The following is a 24,888-nucleotide window of genomic DNA, read 5'->3' on the forward strand; positions in this document are numbered from 1 at the left end:
AGAACAGGCAGACATCATTACTAATAAAAAGCAAGAACAGAAAGGACTTCACAGTCAGAGTATTCACTTTGAACGCTCAGGCTGCCTTTCCTTGTTTAGATGTTTCCTTGTTAAATGTTGCCAGAAGTGAGAGTGTGAAACGCACCAAGCCATTGGCCCTATTTGCTATGGGGAAAGTGGGATCTGGATACCAATATGCATTTTGAAGTCAACAATCCACGAGGCTAGCTGTAAAGAAGGGAAAGGAAGCAGCTTTCAAAGCAACAGGCATCTGCAGAATGTGGACAGAGGCGTTTACACAGCACTCGAGGCACAGAGCTGCGGAAAAGCTTTGCATACGCTGACCAACTGCACTGAAGAGTGGGCGCTGTGACAGATCCGCATCAGCAGCACCTTGTATTTAGAAAATCAAAGCTTTCTGTCAACTCTGAAATACTTTGGTATCAAAAATATACGGCACTGTCATTTCAATCTTTTACATTCAATTTCTGACTGACCCTTCGATGCAGTGGTAGGCACAGAAACCATCCTGCCCACAAGCCCTTGTGTGCACCTAAGCACCAGGTTTCAGCAAGCAGCAGAGTGAGCACATTTGGCTGACAACAGCACCGCCAAATGTGCCTTCCACAGACGTCTGGTCCATACCAGGTGGCCATCTGGAGCCACTGACCATGTGGGGCCATCTGTGGCAGCAGGAGCACCTTCCTGCTGGCCGGGCAGCAGTTGCCACCAGCTTGGCACAAACCTCAGCAGCAGGGAGGCGCCCGCCGGTATCTGGGCCAGATCACCTTCCTCTAAGGTTGTAAAACTGGGACATCCCGAACAAAGAGACTCCAAGGTGTGGCTGCACTAAAGATGGCTTCTCAAGACCCTCTGAAGCAAGCCTTGAAAGCTAATGAGATCTAAAATTTCAGAAACTCAGCTGAACGATTATGTCAGAATTTTAGAGCCCTCTCAGTGAATTTTCATCATCTTTGCCTTCATGTAACCCAGCAAAAAACAAAAGCCACCAAAAGTCATCTGCTGCAATATATATTTTAATTCAAAGTGAATCTTGACAGTAATACACCATAAATTCTTATTTTGACACTCACCAAAATAGTCACCTGGAAAACCCGCTTTTTGTGACAAAGTACAGAAGGCTTGGTCACATTTAAATCACTGAGAACTAGAAAGAAATACTATCGCAAACTGTAAGAGACATTACATCCATAAAAAATTTTCCCAGTCCTCATATTGTAATATTGCACAGTGCAATTGCTACATGGCGAACTAGTGTAGCAGAGAAATCCAAAGGAAAAAAAACAAACAAACAAAAAAAAAAGCCACAAGTCTACAAATTGTTAAACAGTAACAGTTCAACCTCATTAATCAAGTCTCTATTACTGGGTGTTTCTAGAACAAGTCTTCCTACAGCTTGCAGTGTGATTTAACTTTTACTTAACACAAACCACGTTAATTAGCAGTAAAACCAGAAAAATTTAAAAATTAAAACAAAACAAATAAAGGAGTTAATACAGTAGCATATTTGACCAATAAAACACCCTGAAGTTAAAAACCGAACACAAGAAATTCATATAAAACCTTGCAAATTAAAGTAAGATGCAGATATGCAATTCTGTAGTCATGCAGTGTTTTATTTAAAAAAGGCATCATTAAAACAGTATCGTGTAAAAATGCTTCTCAGAGGATGACTTTTTTCACAGAAAAGGCCCTCACCCTGAAAGCTTTTTTTCCTGCAGACGGGCGCCAGACACTTGCAGAGACAAGAGTCCGTTCTCTCAGAGTATATTGTGGGAGGAAAGGGGAAAAGTCACCTGGTGTGTTGAATTTAAGCTGTGGCAGGAACCCAAATATTTCATTCTTTGAAATGCAGACATTTCTACGATTACAACACATAGAAAGAGCAGCAGGTCTAATTTGGGGCGCATTTACAGCAACCTTCTCCTGCATACAGCAGGATACCGTGGTGATACACAGAGTGTCAATTTAACATGCACGTCAACTCCAAACCCTAAGCACAGTAAAAAGGAAGTACAGAAAATACATCAGACCCACGATGATCCCCGTGGCCCCAGGAAAAAAAAAAAAAAAAAAAAAAAGCCTTTTTTTTTTGTTGTTGTTTTGGTTTGGTTTTTTTTTTTTGTTTTTTGTTACCACAATACAAAAATCGATGTGCTCTGTTTGCATTGGTGGTTCTTGGTGTGTCCATTGCCTGCAATGGAGTGAGCACCAAAAAAAGGGAAGGAACAGAAAACTGCCTGCTGGACCACACAGCATGAGTTGGTAGTGGTAAAGGTGGACATCCAATTTGACTCCCTATGTTTAGGCTTTACATACGTGTTGATAAGATTTCAAACTAATCAGGATACTCCTAGTTGCTAATGTATACTTTATATACACACACACTTGTACAAAATGCATAGAGTTGATTACTAAAAACATCGAAACTTTTGGGAAAAGTTAGGTTTCTTAATTTTCAGTGTGATTAAAAATGTACTGCTGGTATTTTCTTTTTTTATGATCTAATACTGTTGTATTTTAGTTATTACTTAAAAAATAAATCAAATGTAGGCACATTTATTTCATTCAGACATTCATTAAATAAAACACTGCTTATGTTAGTGGAGTAAAGAAAAAGATTACCAGTTATTAGCTTATTGACAGAGTTAAACTCAAATGCTTTGCACTCTTATTCCAGTCAACATTGCAAGGATTGTATTCCAGATTTTGTTTTAAAAAAAGTTAAGTCAAGCCTGCAAGATGCAGCTTCTTAAGTGTCTACACAATGCCAATATGAAAACATAAAAAAATTAAGTTACATTAATACATCCACTTATATGCAGTGATGAGCTCAAAGTTAATGGAGATAAAATACTGATGCAAATAACACACCCCAAAAAAACATATGCAATCATCTTCCATCATTTACAGTATAGTAGTTACGACACTTCAAACATGAAAACAAAATGAAAACTACAAAAAAAAAAAAACCAAAAAAACCCCAACAACCAAAAAAACAAAAACCAACCCAAACAAAAAAACCAAACCCAAAACCCAGCTTCTATTTCATGTAATTAGACTTGTACAGAAATTAGAAGGCTAAGAAAGAACTAGTTAATCACCTAATTTCACAGCTATCTGAAGTGGCAATCATTATATAGCAGCTTATCTATGATACATTCAAGATAAATGATACAATTTATTACTTGCCCATAAGCTAAAACACAGCCTCAGCTGAATACCTTCCGTAAATCCCATCTCTACACTACAGTATACTTGAGGTCTATGAAAAAGTAGCTACCTTTTATAGGAAATGGATGATTAAGTCTTTGGTGCTGCAAAAGCAACTTCATTCGAACAAAACAAAAAACGAAAAGACACGCTTCCTAAGGAGGAGGAAAAAAAAATAAAATAATGCAAAAAGCATGTAATTTACGTCCCTGACGGAATGTATTAAATAAGCAAACACCCACAACAGGCTAAAACAAATACTATTCATGTAAAAAGACTAAAATCTCTCCCATGCATAAATGAAAGATTGCACACAAAGAACTCACATCTTTTTCAAGCTTCAACAGTAAATATTCTGCTACTAGTTATTAAATACTGCACGGTTTGCTCAAGCTAAGATGAAACCACATCATGGATCAATGAGCACTTGGCTTCTCCTTTCATTAGCTAGTCAGTCATGCCTACCTCACCTCTAAACATTTTATTATATCCAATTAGACAAACACTTTTAAAATAAACTACTTAGGTTGTATTGCAGTTCCACTTACCAGTATGGAATACTGTCTTGTGTGTCACTACTCAATAGCTACTGAATCAACTTTCCTTAAGCACTACTAAAGTCCTGTCCTTGAAGCTAGATCATTCTGGGGCAGGGGGAAAAGACAGCAAAATTCGGCTACAGCAAAACATGCTGCCTTCTCAATCAGGAAAATACACCCAATACTAAAATAATACCACACAAAACCCAAAATGAGCATTACGCTATCAAAAAATCAGCAGATCTGAATTTTTAAGTGCTGCAGTCCTCAACATTTATATATAAGTAATAACATTAACAACCTCAAATATTTAAGGCACTATGTGTGGGAACATTTTACAATGCAGCTGAGATTATTAGGACAACAACATTTAAGAGCAATGTTTAGGCCTTTTCTTTGCCCATGCAAAAGACACATGCAATGTGAAGAACAACAGCTCAACCTTTAGGTAAGTGACTCAACATTTAAACACCAAGATACGCAACACAAACGAGTTACTTCTACACTGTACTGCTGACACATGTGCATCTGTTGCTCTAGTTCTGTACACTGAATGGCTTCCCAAATGTAGACGTGTCTTGCACTAGTTAGAAGGCAATTTTATAAAAAATAGCAGGAGCAAAACCAGATTTCTGCTCCCATAAGTCACCTGTCTAAAGTTACTATATAAGAAGATAACATGACCAAAGACAAGTTATACCAAATGTGCAAAACACATTAAAAGTGAGTTTGTTTTTTGTTTTTGTTTTTTTTTTTTTTTTTAAAGCTCAGAGTTGTTTAAATTGCACCCAAGTCTACATGATTCAAAAAAATAATTTTCCTGTTGTGCCATGGCTAATACGTAATAAATACCATGTTTCTTCTCAAACCAAGCTCCCGTGTGCCCCGAGCTCCCTCGGCAGCCGGGGCTCTCACATGAAGGGGTACTGGCTGAGCTTGGTGGGACTCAGCGGGAAGCCCGCGTAGGCGGCGGGCGACGCGGCGATGTACGAGTGGGGCGCGAAGACGGGCTTGTACTGAGTCTGGTGCACGGTGGGGGAAGGCAGCAGGCGGGGGTTGATGCCCACGGGCACCTGGTGCACCATCCCGCTGGCGTGGCTCAGGCTGTAGCTGGGGTGCTGCAGCAGAGGTCTGGAGGTGCAGGGCGAGGCCAGGAGGTGCGCCACGGGCGCGGCGGTGCTGAGCGGCGCCGGCGAGGCGTAGGGCAGGATGGCGGGCTGCCCGCCCAGGTGGGAGCTCCCCGGCAGGTGGCTGGGGCTGCCCTGGGGCAGGGAGAAGGCGGGGCCGGCCACAGTGGCCGCCAGGAAAGGCTGCTGCTGCTGCTGCTGCTGCCTCCGCGGGGCGAAGTTCCCGTTCCACTCCTGCGGCCCCGAGCCGAAGTGCTGGACCTGGCCACATAGACGGAAACGGGCAGGGTTTAGAGATCCCCCGAGCAAAGAGAGCGGGAAAAATGGAGGAGAAATGCACTAAAACTAGTCAACTTAAATTCGGGAGGAGTATAGAGACAGGAATTATTAAATGCTTCGACAGAACGGAAAAGATATAGTAGCTATTTAGGTAGCAGCACAGACAATAAGAGATGGAAAACGGAACACGAGTTACTTTAATGCTCTTGCAAAGGGAAAAAAAAAAAGGATAAAATGCCATGCTGGGCTGTTTTAACAGAAATACCATGTATCACATGAGCAAGGTGCTTTATTCCACTCTACTCAGCACTGGCTTGGCATCAATTGGAAGTGCTGCATTCAGTTTGGGCACCATAATGAGGCACAAAGAGGACAAATAGGAGAGAAATTTTAGAGGAGAGCAGAAAAAATAATAAACGGATTGAAAATATCTGAGACAACTAGGCAAACAGAAGTCTACGATCACAGGAAGACGTGGCAATCATCAACAGTTATAAAGAGAAAAGACTAAAAATCAATTACTCCCATTAAATGACGTAGACTTCAAACTACATAGGGCATCTACCAAAGAAGGAAGGATCAGCATAAATTTTTGTAATGAAAATAACATTCTACACTTTCTGCCAAGAGGCTGAGGAGCTGCAGACATTGAAGAGATTAAAAATTAATACCATGCTGATCATATTAAGGTTTGCTTAGAATTAATTAAATCAATCCCTTTGCATAATCATGCAGAAGGGGAGACTGTGTCACCCACCCAAATGTTTCTTTCAATCTAAACTATTCAAGCCATTATTGCTAAATCCTCTTATCTACATATAGCATGCTTTCATTTAGCATTTAACTCACAATATTCACAGTTTCTCTGCAAGACTTACACAAGCAGGTAAGTCTCTCACATTAATGTACCTCCAGCTATCTAACCAAAAGCTCAGTGCAGCTACAGCTCCAAGATAATTAATTAAAAGGGGCTTAAGCTTGATGTCATGTGTCAACTTCAGTTCTCAGCCACAGCAAACACATTTACTGTGTTGTTGGGCAATGACAAAAGTAACTTTTAAATTAGCTTCAGGTATCTTCTAACATTGCATGGAACTACAATCACAGTCTCATCCAGCTTCATAACCGGGCAGCAAAGAAATAGTTGGGCTTGCTGAGCTCTATCTCACCTCTGGATACTCAAACTAAAATATTTTCATGCACACTACTGACAGAACAACACCGAGATACAGCTGCAGATTTTAACTGCACACTATGAGTGTTTTAGCATTCAGATGTAGGAAAAATAAACGCTAACATATTTTTTTGTCTTGTGCTTTGATACTGTGCAAGCATTGACAATTTTCCCAGCGTGGTTTTTCTGGGTTTTTTTTTTAAATAGAGTCAGCTGTTTTAAGAAAATGACCCAAAATGAAAGATACTTATGACTCGCCCAGTAAGTTGAAATCCGTTTTGCAAGATTTGAACACTTCTTTAATCAAGCTGCTGAAAACCTGCACCTGCCACAGACAGACAGCAACTGAAACCGCGAGCATTCAGTTTGGAACTCAACTTCTCCCACTCCACATCTGGAGCTTGTTGGATGCAATTGCACATACCTGACTGAAGTTTCCATGTTGCTGATGGAATGCTGATGTCAGTTTCTGCTGACGGTTTCCTACCACAGAAGACTGGTTTATTCTTCCCAGGACAGACCGACCCTTTCTCAGTGGCTGGCATGTAGCAACTTCCAAGACAGAAATAAACAACGTTATGCTTTTGCTGTCACTCTTCTAGCAAAAGTAAGACAAGGTTTCATTTGCTTAAGCATGCAGGGAGAAATAATAATATGCCAATTAAAGTCAAACCCTAACACTGTTTAAAAGTGGTTACTGCATATTAGCAGTTGTACGAGTGGGTCAAAATTTTCGTGTATATATATATATATACATATATAAAATAAATACTGAAACTTCTATTTTTATCTACTGGCATAGAAAGAGAAAAACACCTGAACTAACTTACCTGTATTCACCATCTGTTCTTCAAGATGTAACCTGTTTTCAATTCTCATGGGTGGTACCACTACTGTGCAAACAGTTGATTTGGTTTCAGGGTTAACTGAGGCTCTTGCTTCTTTATTTTTGTTTTTATTGTTATTGTCTACAAAGCCATTTTCCACAAAGGGGCTGTCGTGTCCTGAGGAGTCTGAGCTTGGGGAACCATCCACAGTATCACATCCACTTTCCTGTTCATCATCTGATATACTGTCAAAAAGTAAAAGTATTGCAATGAAGCAAAGAGATTTTCATGATCGACGTACATTTTCTTAAATCAACACGTAAAATTTATAGAAGTGAAATTACTCAAAGGTGGACAATAATGATGCATTGTAATTAGACATGCATATATATTCAAACTCCTCCTACCCATAAATTGTGAGGCTCAGAGAAAAGAGATAACTTCTTTATATTAAAAATTGATGGAATACATGCTTAACATAAAGCATACAAGAAACAGCAGTGAACTCACTAATGCCTAAACATATGGTCAAGTCCTTTAGAGATTTTACAGCTCACATAACATGTCCTTACTGCATGTTGCTTAAAATAGGATACTACAAATAAAACCACTTCTGAAAAATTAACTTTTTGTGAAAAGTACTATGAGGATCAGCACAAAAGTCTGAAGATTTAACCAAGAGAATCAGGTAATTTTGAGCAGTTTTCCAAGTAACAAATAGTGATAATGGGACAACTACTGAGCAATTAATTGTACTTCTACATTATTAACTTCTGATTCGAGTTGCTAATTATATGACTTAATATAAGTAGATTGCTACTGAAAGCAGAATCCAACAAATCCCTCTACTATTGACACGGAGTTGAATTACCAAGGGAATTCAATTACAGTCAGGTCCTTACAATTCAAAGAAAATATCATCAAATCAAGCAGGTCTTCATAAAAACTTATCTGAATTTTTGAATGTTTTGATGCTAAAGAATACCAAAGGACTGACAAATGTTAACTACCAACCAGTATGACTACCTGATGCAGACTCAGGAGTTCCACCTCCTTGTTAATACATGCTCTGATAGAATGTGTAATTATTTTAAACAAACTTTTTCATTAGGACCGCAATTAGAATTCATTTTGCACAATGAAACTGCTGAAGGCTCAAGCCAGACATAAGGCAGTGAAGATAAAAACATTTAAAAGCTGTACACATGAACAGTGTTCACCTAAATGAGCCTTAGTTTTGGTAGAAGAAAAAAAAAGCATCAATGTCATTAAAGATTACAAGATACACAATGGGAAAACCAGAGGCTGCAAAAAATAAAAAATACATAGGGACCAAATCTGTCACATTCTACTTTGGCTTATTTAATCTTTCAACTCCAGAAGATTTTTATTCCAAAGGAAGTTGCATGCAACACGTTTATATTTTCTGTGTGAACACCATTCATTCAGTATTCTCAAAGTTTCCAATGCAGCAAGACAGATCTGCTAGGAACGAGAACAGAGCAGTCTGTGCTGTGCAACTGTAGGCCAGTAAATTAATTTTTAAACAGATCGTTTACCCTCACCAGCTGGCAACATAAAAAAACTTGTGCATCTTTTAGGATAAACTGGTCCCGCTGTATACTAAGATCTTTCTTTTCAGTGAAAGGAGCCTGAGTGTTTCACCTGTTGGACCTCTTGCAAGGCGAGGGGCTGGACTGCTCCGAGGAGCTGGTGCTGAGCGTGCTGTCGGGGCTGCTGAGGGAGCACACACGGTCAATGTTCAGGGTGTTCTGGCAGGCTTCACACTCCAGGCTCCCTTTACACCTGCACACAGAAACACAGTCAGCAAACACACCATTCACCGTTCACCGGGGTGCAATTCTGGGATAAAAAACCGTCCACTATTAGAAAAGGCCCCTTAAATGTGAACTAACATCCAATGCCTTGCTTCTTTTACATCCAAACCAGGTTTTAAACCTTTCCAGTGTTTTAAAATTCTAGACTAAACAAGCATTTTTTGAAACCTACTAAATGGGTAATTTTTTTACTGACTCAATACTAAAACACGTAGATTAAAATGTTTTACTACAGCAGTTCAGAGCCCTGAAACCTTCGACAAAACTTAGATTTAAAATACAAGTTCCTCCAGTTCAGAATTATTACAAGTAAGGATCAAGTCAAACAAACATTAAACTTCTAAGCCTTGCATGCTTGTGTGATGGCTCTGTGAAAGAAAACCCCACTGGGGAACAATACCCAGCAGCTGTTTTTGCACCCAAAGGGTTCACCTTCTCACACTGTTAAGACAGAAGTACTGTCTGCCCACAGGTATGTAATAGTATCTACTGGATGCTGCTGCTAGAATGGTAACATTGAATATACCCAGCAATATTGTTCTTCAACAAACAAGAACAATATTCTTGCTGCGCATCCGCAAAAAAAAAATTACGCAAAAAGCCTACAAAACCTGTGGTTTGAAAAGGCGTAACACACGCGGATTAATGAGGCAGGTTTCTGACAGCGTGCTCCCTTTCAGCGCGGCAGGGTTAACTCCCTGCTGCAATCTGATTAGGAGCACGGTGCTCGTCCTTGCTCAGAGGCCTGTGTTTAAGCCACGCTTAACAAAACCCGAGGCAGTGCTCACTCCCGCAGCGAGTGCGCCCGCGCCGCGTCGTCCTCGTCGGTGTCGCTGCTGATGGTGATGACGCTGACGGGGCTGGGGGAGCCGGCCAGGAACAGCGCCTGCCGCGGGCTGCTGGGGACACTGGGGACACTGGGGACACTGGGGACACAGCGGTCAGGGGCCAGCCTGACCGAGGCCCCGCAGCAGCCGCCCTCCTGCCCCTCCGAGTTCATGCTGTCCTGCGCTTCCAGACAACTTATTCTCTTCACGGCCTTCAGGTTGAGGATCTTTGGAGAGATGAAGGCTGAATTGTGGATGTTGGTGTTTTGTAGCATGTTGCTCCTGTGAAGGAAACGCGTGGTTTGGCGTTTAGTGAATCCCTGCCCAAGAGAGCTGGAAACTGTGCTGTTTTCAACAAAACCAAAGCAGGCAATGTAGGGCTAAGGCATCAATTTAGAGAAACACAGAACGGTAAACACAGGCAAAAATACTTGGCATGGATGGTTTCAGACGTTAACAAGAAAGAGACCAAGTAACATCAAAGACATCAACATCAAATACAGTACACTGAAAATCCCACTTTCTAATAAAGGTAAAAACAAATGAAAATCCCATTTGGGTGAAAAATAAGCAAACGACATCCAGCCAGATTTCCTGCAAAGAATCTCCTTGAAAACAAAAGCTGATAGCCTCCAGATGAACCCCTTACTTAATACAGGACTGCTGATACTGCCCACATAACCCACACTTTCCCCGTTTTGGAGCATCCCACACCTTTGCCACCATTTTGCATGGCACTGGGACATATTTCTTCAGCAAGCAGCTGAAGTATTTTTCACTGTCAGTGAAAGATGACTGCGAGGCACACAGCAACCCTGTTATACAGCCTCTCTCTATTTTCAGTTGTCTAAACCTGATACATCCTCCCTCATGTTAACTTAGGAATATCTCATTAGAGCTACCTCAGTGTATTCTTATACCTTCCCAAAGCCTGTAAAGGCAACATTCCACCATGATAGGCACATACTAATCAAAAAGAATTAAAACTAATTAGTATTGCAAGTATTGTTCTATCTAGTCTACTACCAAAATAACATTGAAAACTTAACAAGAAAGGACACGTTTTTCCAAAGCGCGAAGAGGAATTGTATCCAACAAAGATGTCACTTCTACAAGTTGTTCCCTTACCCACAAAACAGCAATGACAGGAACACTGCCTTAGAATGTTCTGTCTCAGAAATGTTCTACCGACCTGTTCTGGCACAGTTTGTTCCTCTTGGTAGCTGCAGGCTGAGGCCAGACGACGTGTGCAATGCCCACACTAATTGGCTGAGGGGCAGACAAGGTTATCTGATGTGTTAGAAGAGGCTGTGGTACCATTGAGCTGTAGTGGGTGCCCTGGGTAATCATCTTCCTGAGGAAAAGGAAAGGCAGGTTTATATTGCAAGTTGTTTGCACCAGCACCCCCAGTCCTTGTGAAATCACAGCCAGTGAAGGTGTGGTGTCGGGATGCAAAATCCCTTTGCAAAATCCACACAGGCCCAGAGGTGCTCAAAGATGTAAGGGCTGAATTAGAACCTTAAAATTCACACAGACATGAGGTAGAAATGAAAGTTTAGTTTTAAATAAGTAGGGAATTTTTAAAATGCCTTAAGCAAACAAGAGACTAAATTAGTAAAAAAATGATCTAAAAGCTAGTTTAAAGTTCAGCAGCATTGTCTTTTGCAAAGTTAGTTAAGCTCTGGACATAACAAAAACAATGTAGCCTTGCTAAACATTCTTAGATGGAACAGAGGGAGTTATGTGTGTAGAATTTGGGCAAGAAATTACAAATACTGCCGCACATCAATCTTAGCTTAAGACTGGTCCAACAAGGCAATAATGGACTCGTGTTTCTACCTGACTGGCCAAAAGTAGAATAAAATGCACTGCTTTGAGGATGCTGAGAGGCACATGAAACAGAGATCACGGATGCCGTTGCTGCTGCTGCTGCAGTTGCTACTGATAAGATGCCGCTGCTTCTGCTTGGGACATGGGGCCTTTATGCTGGAAGGCTTTCTGCATACTGGCACGAGCTGTAACACCTCTATGCCTTCCTGAGACTGATTTTAACAATGCAATAAAGGACTTTGGTCTCACAACTACCCAGCCTCTACAGTCTTCAACGAAGACGCGCCAAAACCTTGACGAAGATGTGGCACAAAAGCAGGCGGACTCACCCCCAGTCTCCAAGCCTCTGTGGGCCAGCCACAGGATCAGAGGCCAGAGATGTGGCTGGAGCTGCCACTGGTGCCACCTGCTGCCACGCAGGAACCAGGATCTGCTGCGTCTGGTTCGACCACGCCTGCAGGGAAACACGGGAGGCGTTTATGGCACAAGCGATCCGCTGAAGTTACACTGGCTGCCTGGAGCTCAGCACAGGCAGGAGAGCGACTGCAGCAGAACTCTGCATTTAAAAAATCTATGAATTAAATAAGTAAGAGTTCTGCTTTACAGTAGGCCAACCTGAGAAAGGATTCCTGCTCGAATCTGTAGTGGTTGAATTGCGTGGGCTTGAGTCACCAGTGGAACTGCATTATCCACCCTCAGGGAGAAACTGGTGGGTTTGCTGTGGCTTGTAGGAATTCCTGTCAGGGAAAAAAACACATACCCAAGCTCTAGGCAAACAGCAGTCTTGCATATATTTTCTGAGCAAACATAGAGGACAATTTAAAAACATTTCACCATTTTTTAAAATGTGTTTATGATCTAATTCCATAATTTAGACTTTCAGGCCAAACAAATTAACACCTAAAAGATTTTTGTGCCATAACTTATCTGCACAAATATTTGAGCTGTAGTTTCCAGAAAGAACTGCCAATAGCTGCTAGTTGGAAACAGACTACTAGAAAGAGGACTGACTTTGGCAGAAAGTTCTGCAGAGCTAAGCATTTACTCTTTATCACAAACTACATTAAAAGAATTTGAAAGGAAGCAAGCAAAAATAAGCAGAACTGAATTACAAAGCTTCTCAGAATGGACTCTGGCACACCTCATGCTCTGTATTTCCAGCAGGCTGAAACACATTCCTCTCAGCTTTTGTAGCTGGCAATGCCATATGTACAATGTCTCTCTTTGCTACCATAGCTTTGGTGGGAAACAATGTAAAATCTTCCGTGTGCCTCATCAAATATTTGCAGTAGAATCCCTAATCCTATTCCTCTCTTCATCAAAACAATGCAAATTACAGCACTGCTCACAAGATGCATCTCATGCCTTGTACAGATTTCATTATTGTCACAGGAAACTTAACACACATACAGCAATGTTTACAATAACATTTCTCTTACATAATAATGTCAAACTGTAATGAAGGAGAGACTTTTCTTAACAGACATCGCAACAGAACAGCCACGCTCGAAGAAAATAGTGGCTAGGAAATGATATGCCTGATCTCATCTTCTAACTGCACTTCACTCAAGGATTAAGCAATGGGTGTTCACAGGTAACTACTAAAGAATTATTACACTAAAGTTTTTAAGTGTTTTGGTTGGGTTTTTATTAATCTTTACAGTACAGGATGAAAGCAAGTTTTCTTCTGATGTAATTCTCTCATGTCATAACACAATACTAAGTTATAACCATGCACTTCAAAGCTTTTCATTTTGAAATGCACTTGACTGATTTTTCTCCCCACAGCCATCTAGAAGAGCAACATCTTAGCTCTGACAGAAGCAGAGAGTTTTAGCACTTCAGATATTCCACAGAGCAGCCAAGCTGGGAAACTTTGAAGCAGTGCCAGATACCATTAATATCCCCTTTTCATCTGTGCCAGCAACTCGTCACCTATGTGATGAAAACAATATATCCCCTTCACTTCAGCTGTAGCAGAATTTAAATTTGGAAAGCTATCATCATATTAAGAATACAGTATACAATCACAGATAAAGTGTCTGCCTTGTACTGTTTCCTTTTCTACAAATCACTTTATTCATCTGGGAATAATGAAAACAATAGGGGGTTTTGTTATGAAGTATGCCATTGTGTAAAGAACATATACAATTTAAATAATTTACTGCTCAGAAGGAAATCTGTGTGAAGCAGCTTTACATGACAACTGCCTGGTGAATGCATAGACCCTTCTTGAGTTACTGGAACCCAAGGTAGATGCAGCTGCCACAAATAACATTATGGATAAATTCTGCTCTATCTGTCTATATCTACACAGATTAAGACTGCCTGGGGTTTAAGTTTAGGTTTAATATTCTTGGTGTGTTTCATTTCAGAGTGCATCTAGTGTGATTTCTAAAACTTTAAAATGCAGAGGGAAAACTAATTAAAAACTAAGGGGTTTTTAATTCTTAAAAAAGATTACTCCCTATAAATTCCGTAACTTCAAGACGTGATCTCAGCAAGAAGCTGAACATCACCAAGACAAATAAATTACATCTTTGGAACGAAGACTATAATCAAGCTAAGTTAATAAGCAAACAATATAAACTACCTTCCCATTTCCATAAATGACTGTTACTAGGAAAAGGCACCTTCATCTTTCCTGTTCCCTCTCAAATTTTATTTCAGAACACCCTCCTTATTGCTTCTCCTTTCACTTCTATCTCCTGTTTTATCCAAGATATAAATGTATGTGTCTGTGTGTATAGTACATGAAGACAGGCTCCAGATTGCTTAAATCATTTTCTGCAGGTGCTGATTTGCTCTTTCTTGCAGAAAGGTGCAAAGCATCTACATCTGACTCACACACTGATTTTTAATGACATAATTAAGGTGGTTTAAATATAAACCTAAGTGGATATAACAGAAAACTCAAATATTGCTAACAGACAGGCAGTAACACTCATATTTTAGGAACTGTGACAATTACAGATAAATATACCTTGAATAGCTGGAGGACATATAATCAATGCTTGCTGGAAAACATCACTGCAACCAAATTGAGCAGTTCCTGCCTGCAGTGGAATCCCTTGGTGCAGAACTGAGTGGGCAGATGCAGTTAATGCCTAAGGGAATAGATTCAACACAGGCAACATTGTTATAACTGTGAATCTACATCTCTCACACCCTTGTCCCACCACTTTAGTAAATAACTAAAACAACTTGTAAAAATCAACATTTCAAAGCCATTTCACAAGAAGCCACCACAATGGGCCACTGGAGGGCACCACAATACAGCACTAGCAATCCCAGCTTGTAACTTCATTTGAAACATATTCTAAATGATTTGTTTAAGAAAACATTAGGGAAAAATGAGAGTAAAAGACAGAAGACTTTGCCACTTAACAGAACTAATTAATTCAATAATTGAAAAAATTACAAAAAACAATTAACTGAACTTACAGTTAAAACAAAACAAAACAAGGAAGACACGAACCATTGTTTTTACCTGACTTCTTACTGGACCAATTTTGGTAAAGCTTGCAGTCAGGTTGGCTGCACTGCCTGAGGCAACTGATCTCATAAGTGATGTTTTATTGCAATTACTTAAGTCATACAGGTTTGATCGGCATTTGCAAATATCCATGATATGAAAGCAGGACTTCACCCTATCAGAACCAGAAAATAAATTGTTTTAATCACCATTTCATGTCATTAAAGGTGAAAAACAATTCCCCAAAATAAGGGGAAAAAGAATTAGTTCAAACCCCACATTTCCCAGTTTCACAGAATGGGATCATCCACACGGGTAGAAAAACAGAAACACTGCTGTTACTATGGTCACATCAAGCCCCTGTGATGCATATTTTAAATTCAAGAAAAATACTGCTGTTTCCTTCTCCTTCCATCTAACACCATGTTCTAACAGCTATGTATAAACAGGGAAGATAGGAAGTGAAATAGATGGAAAGACCTTTCTCTTTCAGTGAAATGCTTGCAATTTTAGGAAATCCACGGTGAAACACACAACTCCAGAACTCCAAGAAAACTTTCAACATATTCCACATTAATCAATACATGAAAGGAGGTACCTGAGACGTTAACCTCAAGAGGAAATGCCTACCCTAGCCCTCAGTGACTGACAGGAACTAGAGCTCCTCATACTTCCAAAAATCACATCCAAGTTTCTGCACTTGAATTTGTTTCAACTGCAATTGCAGTTGTTAGAATTTTAACAATCATGCATAGAAACAACTCAGAAATCTATTGCTCTGTTACTTTCAGAGAAAAACAGTTATTCAAGCAGTTGCCTTGACCCAGTAGATGTATCTAATACTGCAAGCACTTGAAAGAATTTTCTAAGACACTGCAAAAATGATGAAAGATTTTATTTTTTTTTTCTCTCTAATAGCAGAAGAAACAACACTTCTATACAAATGAATTGCAACAACAGAGATTTCTCTGTTACGTACTGGTTGCTATGAGGAAAATCGAGGAGGTGCTTCATGGTAACAAAAGAATGGTTCAGGGTCTCAGCTGGAGTGATTCTTAAATCAGCATCGATAAGCAACATTTTCTTCAACAGACTGACAAACTCCCTCCTATCTGCCTTCTCTGCCAACAGGTCACTTCCTTCCAAATCCATCACCATGTTCACCTGGCATTGAACAAACAGTCAGACAGAAAACATGCATATTGGTTAACTCTTCCTGGTGTTTTTTCTTCTATAAAAAACTAATATTCAGCATTTTTATCACATGGGGTATGGTGGATTTGTCTTATCCCAAAACAGCTGGCTTAGAATTGGTGGCTTTTTTTTTAGGCATGCACACTATTCCCTCCTTGCAACCTCCTCAGTTAAAAAGGCTTTATTCCATTCTGGGAGTTGCAATTAGGGAAGTAAGATTTGGAATATAAATCTTTATATGGTTAATTTGAACTACAAAAACCAATTTCAAACATGTGTTAATGACAACCTTGCAACAATATTTGATTCTTTCTTCAGGATGTGAAAGACAACAAAAATTGCCTTTTCTTATTGACCAGAGAGGTATAAAGCTAAAGAAAAGTGAGGAAACAGTTATGTATTTAAAAACAAAATTTAAAAAACTTAAATCCACTTAGAATTGTAGTGTCAAGGTAACAAGATTGTACTGGAAACCATACAATCAACAGAGCAGGTTCCATATGCATTCTTTGTTTATTCTTTGCCACAGTGGCAGATAAGGTAGAAGAGAAAATATACATTTTACACAACATTCAAGGGTTCCCTCACCACAAGGACAAGTTTCACTGTTCAACACAAGCAATGGAAAAGGAAGATCTTTAGTAAAAGCTCAAAGGGCTGACACAGCCAGGTATTTTCCTCAGAGCAGCAGAGAACAATGAATATGACCGAGACACAACAAATAATATTCTAAAAGGCATTTCTTTCAAAACAAGTAAAATGTTTTAAGATCACACGTCATTCCCACACATTCCTTTTGTTGAGGACAGAGGCTTTAATACTCACGTGCACTATATCATCCAAACTGTTGAAAATATACTTTCTGGCCTCTTTAGACTTCATACCTGTTTCTGCCTCGTGTTCTTCCAATGTCTCAAAAAAAAAAAAAAAAAAAGGAAAGCTGATTTAAGAATCTGTCAATAAACAGATAACTACAAGTTATAACTACAAAGTAACTTGATGTATTTCTTGACCTAAAACCCACTTTTTTCCCAAATAATTAGTATATCAGTTATTTATTTGTATGCTGGTTTACTGGCTACTTTCATTCTGTAAATCAAGACAATAACTACAATATTTTCCATCTGACAAATCACAGTACTGGATTACAACAGATAGTTTATGAATCACACAGTCCTGAAAGCCTAGCAGAGAGCAGTTCAATGACACTCTTATCCTTTTGTATATCACAGCTTTTCTATTATTGTATTTTACCAATTTTCTCAAACTCAGACCTTAAACCCCAAGCAGCAGCAACATCACATCGCTGTAAAAGAAATAAACCAAATACCAGGCAGGATCCATTCAACTTCTTTGTTTTCTCTTTTATTTTTTTTTATTTTTATACTCTTATTCCTCCACATACACAACTGGTGTAAATATTTTAAATACTTAGGCATGAAACAAAAACATCCTCGAGAATGAATGGTTTATGAGTTGGCATAGTACCTTCTGTTACAATTTTCCTTCTTCAACACAGACAGCACCAGTAGGCTGCTACTGCAAGAGGCAAGGTTGGACTTCAGGGAAAAAGCTTTTAACATACAGACTACAGGAAAGTTTCCAAAATGAACTTTGACAAAAACTGCAAGAAATAAGCAACGATCCCTTATCAAAACTCCTAATGAACTTCTGCAAGGTAACGAAGAGCTCCTGGAACTGGGGAGGGCTGTGCACCAAGAATTCACTCTGACATGGAAAAGCCAGATGTAAAGTGTCACCTAAAGACTAAGTGCTTGAGAAAGCAGAGTGTGGGATTAAGCAGGCCGGTGTAATTGGAGAAATCTTACATAACCCCAGTGCAGCCCCGGCCCAGCGCTGCCGGGGATTTACCGACTTGCTGGGGGGACTTACGCAACTGGTGCTGGGAGCTGGGCAGCTGTTTGTTTCTGCAGAGATCTCCTGTCAACCCCGACTGCTTCTGAGCCCCCTGTCAACCCAGGGAAGCTGGGCCACGAAGCAAGGCCATTTTAAAAAAAGTCAATTATTTGCGTAAGAAGCGAAAACTCAGCTTATGGCCAGAGTACAATAATGGTGCTTAGAGAGAAGCAAGGTGCGCAGAACACAAAAGTACATTTTGTTTTAACTTTGTCTGCACTCACTCTATGGCAGCTTTCAGCCAACAAAGGCTGTTTTAGCAGGAGATCTAAAAGAAATGAGCTGTACACAGCCATGTTATTTCTTAATCTCCTTTTTCTCCTAGGAACTTCTGATCCCGAAGCCAGTTCTGGACAAATGTTGACAGAGCAGTGCGGGCCTCAGAGACAAATTCCTTACATGAAGTGAAAAGCAGCAACAGAGCAAGAAAGAGAACAAAACAAAACAAACCCACTCATTTAGTACCTCTGAAGATACAAGGCTTAATTTGAATTCCCCACCTGGCAGCCACGCACTGGGCACAGCACAGCCTGGCAGCTGCACCTTGGGGAACAGGAAAAATGGAAGGGATAAAGAGCCAGGAGCTGGCAAAAACCACAGGAGATGCACCAGGGAGATAATGGCCTTGTAGTGAACCCTGGTTTCTCTGGTTTTTCTGCTCACAAAATACTGTGCTGTTTTCTACTACATTGTACTGTTTACCTTTAATCTCCAACTAGAATATGGTGCATCCGTTTCTCTACAGAAAAATCTTGAAGTTTTCGTTCCCATGCTTAACAGCTGCTCCCCTGGCAAACCTTGAGTCTGTGAAATGTAACGAATCTGAGGAAAAAATAGAACAGGGAAAATCATTTACCTCTTGTTTGCAAAACGTGATTCCCACACAGTTCATTGTAATTTCATTTCAAAAATGACAAAATGAACCACGCTCAGAGCACCACAGTTCAACAGCTACGTCTTAAGAGGGGAGAAACCTAACCCTGTGCTCTTGGCACTGCTCTCTCCATCTCTAGAGAAAGCCACATGAGCAAACCTCTCAAATGACCTATTTAAGCAAGCTTTTTAGGCTGGGGCACAGGAACGAGGAACTGGGGAGAGTGACTGTCATTATTCCTCAACTCACTCAAATCCTAAATGTATTTTTTAAAATTCTAAACAGGAAAAATCAGTAGGAGTGCTTTGTTTGCTCACAGAGGTTCGATGACTTTTTTTTTTTTTTTTTTTTGCATGTTCTCATTATGTAACTTGATAAAAATCCTTCTCATCTGCTGTTTCCAGTGTATCAGTCTTTTACACATCTGACACACCTGCATTTCAAGGAAACATTCCATGTGGAAAGGGAGTGCCTGTATAAGCTCCAGGCAGCAAAAGATAGAGTTGTTGTCCAAGAAAATCTGCTACTGAGTGTGATAGGAATGGACTGGCTTTATGCCTGAAAGAAACTTTGCTCTGAAATGATCAAGATGCATTTATTTTAGAAGATGATTAACTATGCATTTTGCATTACCTATCACAGTTGGTGATCGATGGATCACCTAGAAAAGTTAAGTTTCAAGGCTTCAACAGAAATCTGTTGAAACATGATGTGCTTTAACTACTATGCATGAAATGTTAACTCACTGTACAAGGGGAGAGTTATTCCAGATGCAATGTTGCCTTTGAAATGAAAAAACACCTTGGAATTGGAACAATAATTGGCAATAATTGAAAACCAAGCTTGTCACAGGTCAGGATGGAGAGGGTACAAATTCCAGCAGCCAGGGCTGAACTCCTGAAGGGCAGGGTCCCATACCACAGAGAGCCTGCTGGGGTGAGTCAGCCCCTGGAAAAGGAGGAGTGGCCAGGGAATAAGAGAGAAGAAAGGGAAGAATCAAAAGGAGTGGCCAAATACACCAAATCAGAAATTGAGAGATGAGAAGATAAAGTCAATGAAAGAGGGAGGACTTGAGAGCTGGGAGCACCTGAGATGAGAAAATCTGATGGGCAGTAGAGGGTAAAAGGAACGCACCAGGCTTCTCCTGAAAACTAAGTGACAGACCCAAGTGGGGAGGAACTAAACACAATGCTGCCAACTTCTGGTGTTTAGTATCCTCCATAATTCCCTGCCTCGGGGAGTAAGGAGAAGCCTACTCTGACCAGAAATGTTTCTAGATCATTTATAATGTCCTCAGAACACAGTCTTCAAAAGCAGAGGGGAAAAGCCAGTGCATTAATTCAAAAATTCAGCAGTTAAGCACCTGTGCCTGTTTCTGAAGAGTATTAAAGCTCAGAAGACAGGACTGTTTTCCCCTGAGAAATACAGCTGTTACTGCTTCCAACCACAAATGAACGTAAGACCTAAGAGCTCCCTTTCAAGGGCCAGTGTGTTGGTTGCCACACACCAGGGGGACAGGGGGGAAATGCAGCACAAAGCCTGTTGGTTTACTCAGTGACACACACCATGTAGCAGGAGGACCCAGGAATTCCCTGGGAGCCATCTCCTACTCCTGCTGTGCTCATGGTTTTTGAGAAAAACCCTGAACCCAATTTCTCCGAAGCAAGTTTTGCAGACCTGCTGGAGCACAGTTACAAGCCTGGTTAAAGGCAGGCAATTCCTGCTGGTGCAGAGGAGGTTGCAGCCCCTCTTCCACCACGACTTCTCCACCATGAGGATCAGGCAAGTTGCTAGATGAGTTAGTAACTGAGGCTTCCAGCAAACTTGAATGATATGTGAGAGGTAAATAAATTTGCCGAGTTCTTGGAATTTTTTGAGAGAGCATTATAGATTCTTTCCAAAAAACAAATGCCTTCACTTCATCCTTAAAAAGAACAGTGAACTGTATGGGTTAGATGTTTCCTCTTTTGTTTTCCATTTTAGCAGCAACAGTCTGCACAAAGGTCTTCTAAATGCATCAAAGCATCAACCCACATTCCAATCACAGCTCACTTTCCACTGTGAAATGCTGTGTTTTGTGCAAATGATGGAAACTGAAACACATTACCAACATCAACACAAAACTAATACATCCCCTGACAGTGGTTCTAACAGATTTTCAGAAAAGCAGGTCTGCTCTGTAAGTGTAAGGAGCCAAAAGCCCACTCCATGAGCTGGACTTGAATAACCTAAACAACATCCTCTGAACTAAACGCTGAATCAAAGATTAGAACTTAGCAAGAAGCCAGTGCTGTTCCTTCTGGGGTTTTCAAGAGATTGCTTCTTCACTTGCAAAGTTCAAAACCAGGTGGGAACAGTCAGGATGCTGATTATATTCCTCCCAAATTCCGCATTATTTTCTAAGTGTTTCAAATAAAAACGTTCTACATCTTTCATTAGAAACAACGTGGGGTTTTATTAAGTTTGCTCGCTAATGCTGATGGTGTCAGTAGCTGAAAACTCCAACAAAGCAGCAGCAGAGCTTTAAGAGCTCCAAGCTTTACCCCTGCCTATCTACAGTACAATTGTGACAGCTCATTCTCGTTCCTTGTGAAGTACAGGCTCTCAAATCCTCGAGCTTTGTTGGGTTTCCAGAAAGCATCAGAAAGTATTCAGGGCACAATTAATCCTGACGTCTGAATAGACATTCCAGAGTCAACCCTGTTCATGGCAAATGAAAGAGAGATTATAATGAAATGATGGTAGCTGCAAACTTTGGTTTCCACCAGAAAAAAAAGCAGCTTCAATACCAAAAACTATTTCGTAAGGCAGAGGGAGGAGGACAAATGGAAATTTAATTCAAAAAAAGCAGCACAATATACAGTTTGGTTCAGAATCAGGATTTATGTTTCTAGGACAATCAGTAAGGCTAAATTAAAAACACTGAACAGACTTGAAGAAATGCTACATAATAGGGGATATTATTAGCATTTAAAACTCTAGATTTAATGATCCGAAATTCCTAAGCTGCAGAAAGTGTGCGTAAGCTTGTGAAATTTATTCTACTACCTGGTCATATTCCAGTGCTCCTGGGTACAGTGGCCATCCAAGAAACAGCTCTGCAATCACACACCCTAACGACCACATGTCTATGGCTTCACAAAACGGCAATCCCAGTATGATCTCTGGTGCTCTGCAAATTAAACATGGTTACTGAAGTTTTTTCCTTGGGGAAGAAAGGTCATTCAACAATCCAACATGACAAACAAAAAAAAAAATAAAAAAACAAAATCTGTTCCTTGATAATTATTTCAATAAAATAATAGCAGCAGAAATTGCATTTTTATTTACCTAGGTAACCTGTGGCAATATTTTGCAGCTCCAAGATGATTTTTTCCTGCAAGTACCAGTTTGCTATGTACCTGAAAATAACTGATATGCCTGGAAAACAGCATGTCCCTGATTTAGAACTTTTGCCTTTCCTCCAGTATGTCTCAAATGATTTGTCCACTCAATGTCATATCTCTGTAACTATATTCCAACATTTATCTCCAAAAAACAAAACAAAACAAACCCAAAAAACCCACTAGAAGTTTTATCTGAAAATCCATTTGCACACTTCTCAACTGTACAGTACAGTTAAAGCTATTTAAAATATCAATTTAATTACATCACTGCAAATCCCTTAATGTACTCAAATCAGTTGAATGTGATCAATTTTTAAATCACTTAAATGAAAGCACTGTACCTGCTAAACAGAGCAGGTGTCATTTTTCACCTAAAACAAATGTGAATTATTTAACCAACATCATCTGAATTTATGTCTGCACTCAAGAACCAGAAAAATTGGTATTGACACAGCTGCTAAAGGGGCTTTTAACATCTCTGTTCACATCTCTGTGGAATGGAACTCAAGTATTCCACAAATATCCATTTTCATTGTATTTGTGCTTTTAAAACCTCCCCTCCCATCTCATTCAAGCTATTAACAAAAGAAAAAAGAATTAATTTATATCTGCATTCTAATACAGAAAGATGCCTAGAGATGTAAGTATTATTTAAAGCATCACACTATAAAGGGTTCTACTTTTAAAACAGACAATCTGTTGTTTGCTTAGACACAGAACAGAACAGTAGGAAGGTGGTTAAAATCAAGAGGGTTATTCCCATTGCAGCTTGGCAGAGCAGGAGCATCAAATTGACCAGGAAATATGGGATTTCTCACTTGGGTAAAAGCTCACAAGTTTTATGCTTCAGCACATCCCGGCGTAGCCTACTGACATTCCACGCACAAAACGGACTCTGGTCATGGTAAATACTTACATATCACATTGTCCTCTGACATCCACCTTTATTAAAATATTCTTTAAATTACTGACATGTGCTGGATTAGGAACAAATTCCTATTTTTATGCTACATTAGGACAGAGGAGCTATCTCGAAGCTGTAGAGAAGACCAAGAGCTGAAACATCTCCATCCCTTTTCACAAGGGGCAGTTGGTGGAAGCTGTACACAGACATATCTCAAGGTCCGAGGAGGCACATTCACCACCAGGGAAAGAACTCCCAATGCTCTGCTCCATCCCTGACCAGTGAAGCCATTTGGGTGTCTGCCACCAGAAAAGTCCAACACTTTCCCTGGATAAGAAAATCTATAGGACAGGATATTCTATTAAATAATTTTGTACTTTCCATTCATGCTAGCACTTCAGTTCTCCCCATCCTTGCCACAAACCATTTGGGATATGATTATATGGAGGCTAAATCTCGTCACGCTGGCGGTGAAACTGGAGAGGCTCAGTCTTCCACTGCTCCCGAAGATTTGACTACAATAAACTCCTGGGGATCAAACATTACGTATTTTTACAATGCAGGATCGTGACGCTGCAGTAAGTCTTACCTAGTTTTGTTATCCAAGAAACCAATTCAATATCTTTGGGTGCTGCAAGACAGAAATAGCAGCGAGAAACATCTGCCTTTTCCCGCTGGCTGGGTGCCAGTCTGCCTATAGTTGTTACAGATCTCTGTTAAAATACACTTCCTTTTGTTGTATTATGTTACAGCGCTGAATAGTTAATGAATATACACACAGCCTATGGATACAGAGGCTTTAACAAATGCTCCTGCTAAAATAAGCTCTGTAAAACCTCTTAGGTTTACCCAATGGTTAATATGTGCGCCGTGCAAAAATAGCCGCAGTCCCTCGGTCTGCCACGAGCCCCCTCCGGGATTGCAAAGAAAAGGAGGATGAAGGGAAGCAAAAAAGAAGGAAAAAGGCTGGACACAATGCCAAAAAAAAAAAGAAAAAGAGAGAGAGAATGCTTGCTGTGTTTCAAAATACAATAATCTGTTCAGTTTTTTCACAAAGAAAAGCGCTAATAAATAAGTCTAAGGAAAAAGGAGGTATTTCAGGAGAGGCAAAGCGCTCCTCACTTGCCAATACCAGACCAACCATCCAGAAAGGAAGAGGAAACAAACGTGCTCCTGAGCACAGCTACCTGCACCATTCTACAGTACAGGGAACGAAAAGCATTTTCAGGCCAGCTTGAAGAGAGGAAGATGAAGAGCTGCTGCTCTTTCAGGGCCAGTCACCTACCACGTCTCATGTTAGTCCTTAAAATGGAGAAACTTTCTCACAGCAAATTAAGTTGCAGGAGAAATGTAACTGAGTTTGATTATGTTTGGAGTGGTCTTAACCAGCTCAAATAGTTTTGTTTAACTTAAGTTTGTTAATGTCATGCTCAAAAACACCTGCTTCTGTTTCTCCTTCTTTT

General features: G+C 40.1%; 1 protein-coding gene across 5 annotated transcripts in view; it reads right to left on the minus strand.

Annotated features, from left to right (window-relative positions):
* Window positions 1–1,019: 1,019 nt before the first annotated feature.
* Window positions 1,020–24,888, minus strand: part of HIPK3 (homeodomain interacting protein kinase 3) — a 67,224-nt gene continuing 43,355 nt past the window's right edge. For 4 of the 5 annotated variants that reach the window (XM_066320476.1, XM_066320477.1, XM_066320478.1 and 1 more), the window contains exons 3-16: window positions 22,184–22,307; window positions 18,964–19,083; window positions 17,170–17,256; window positions 16,130–16,314; window positions 15,154–15,325; window positions 14,659–14,782; window positions 12,291–12,412; window positions 12,005–12,129; window positions 11,038–11,199; window positions 9,807–10,127; window positions 8,846–8,986; window positions 7,184–7,425; window positions 6,778–6,905; window positions 1,020–5,161 (exon numbers count right to left, since the gene is read on the minus strand). In XM_066320476.1, the coding sequence (XP_066176573.1) occupies window positions 4,685–5,161; window positions 6,778–6,905; window positions 7,184–7,425; window positions 8,846–8,986; window positions 9,807–10,127; window positions 11,038–11,199; window positions 12,005–12,129; window positions 12,291–12,412; window positions 14,659–14,782; window positions 15,154–15,325; window positions 16,130–16,314; window positions 17,170–17,256; window positions 18,964–19,083; window positions 22,184–22,307 (2,530 nt within the window). In that variant the 3' untranslated portion in view covers window positions 1,020–4,684. The remainder of the gene's footprint in view (window positions 5,162–6,777; window positions 6,906–7,183; window positions 7,426–8,845; window positions 8,987–9,806; window positions 10,128–11,037; window positions 11,200–12,004; window positions 12,130–12,290; window positions 12,413–14,658; window positions 14,783–15,153; window positions 15,326–16,129; window positions 16,315–17,169; window positions 17,257–18,963; window positions 19,084–22,183; window positions 22,308–24,888) is intronic. The other variant, XM_066320479.1, reaches the window with a different exon arrangement.

This window comes from Sylvia atricapilla, chromosome 6 (assembly GCF_009819655.1).
Source record: "Sylvia atricapilla isolate bSylAtr1 chromosome 6, bSylAtr1.pri, whole genome shotgun sequence".
Lineage (NCBI taxonomy): Eukaryota > Metazoa > Chordata > Aves > Passeriformes > Sylviidae > Sylvia > Sylvia atricapilla.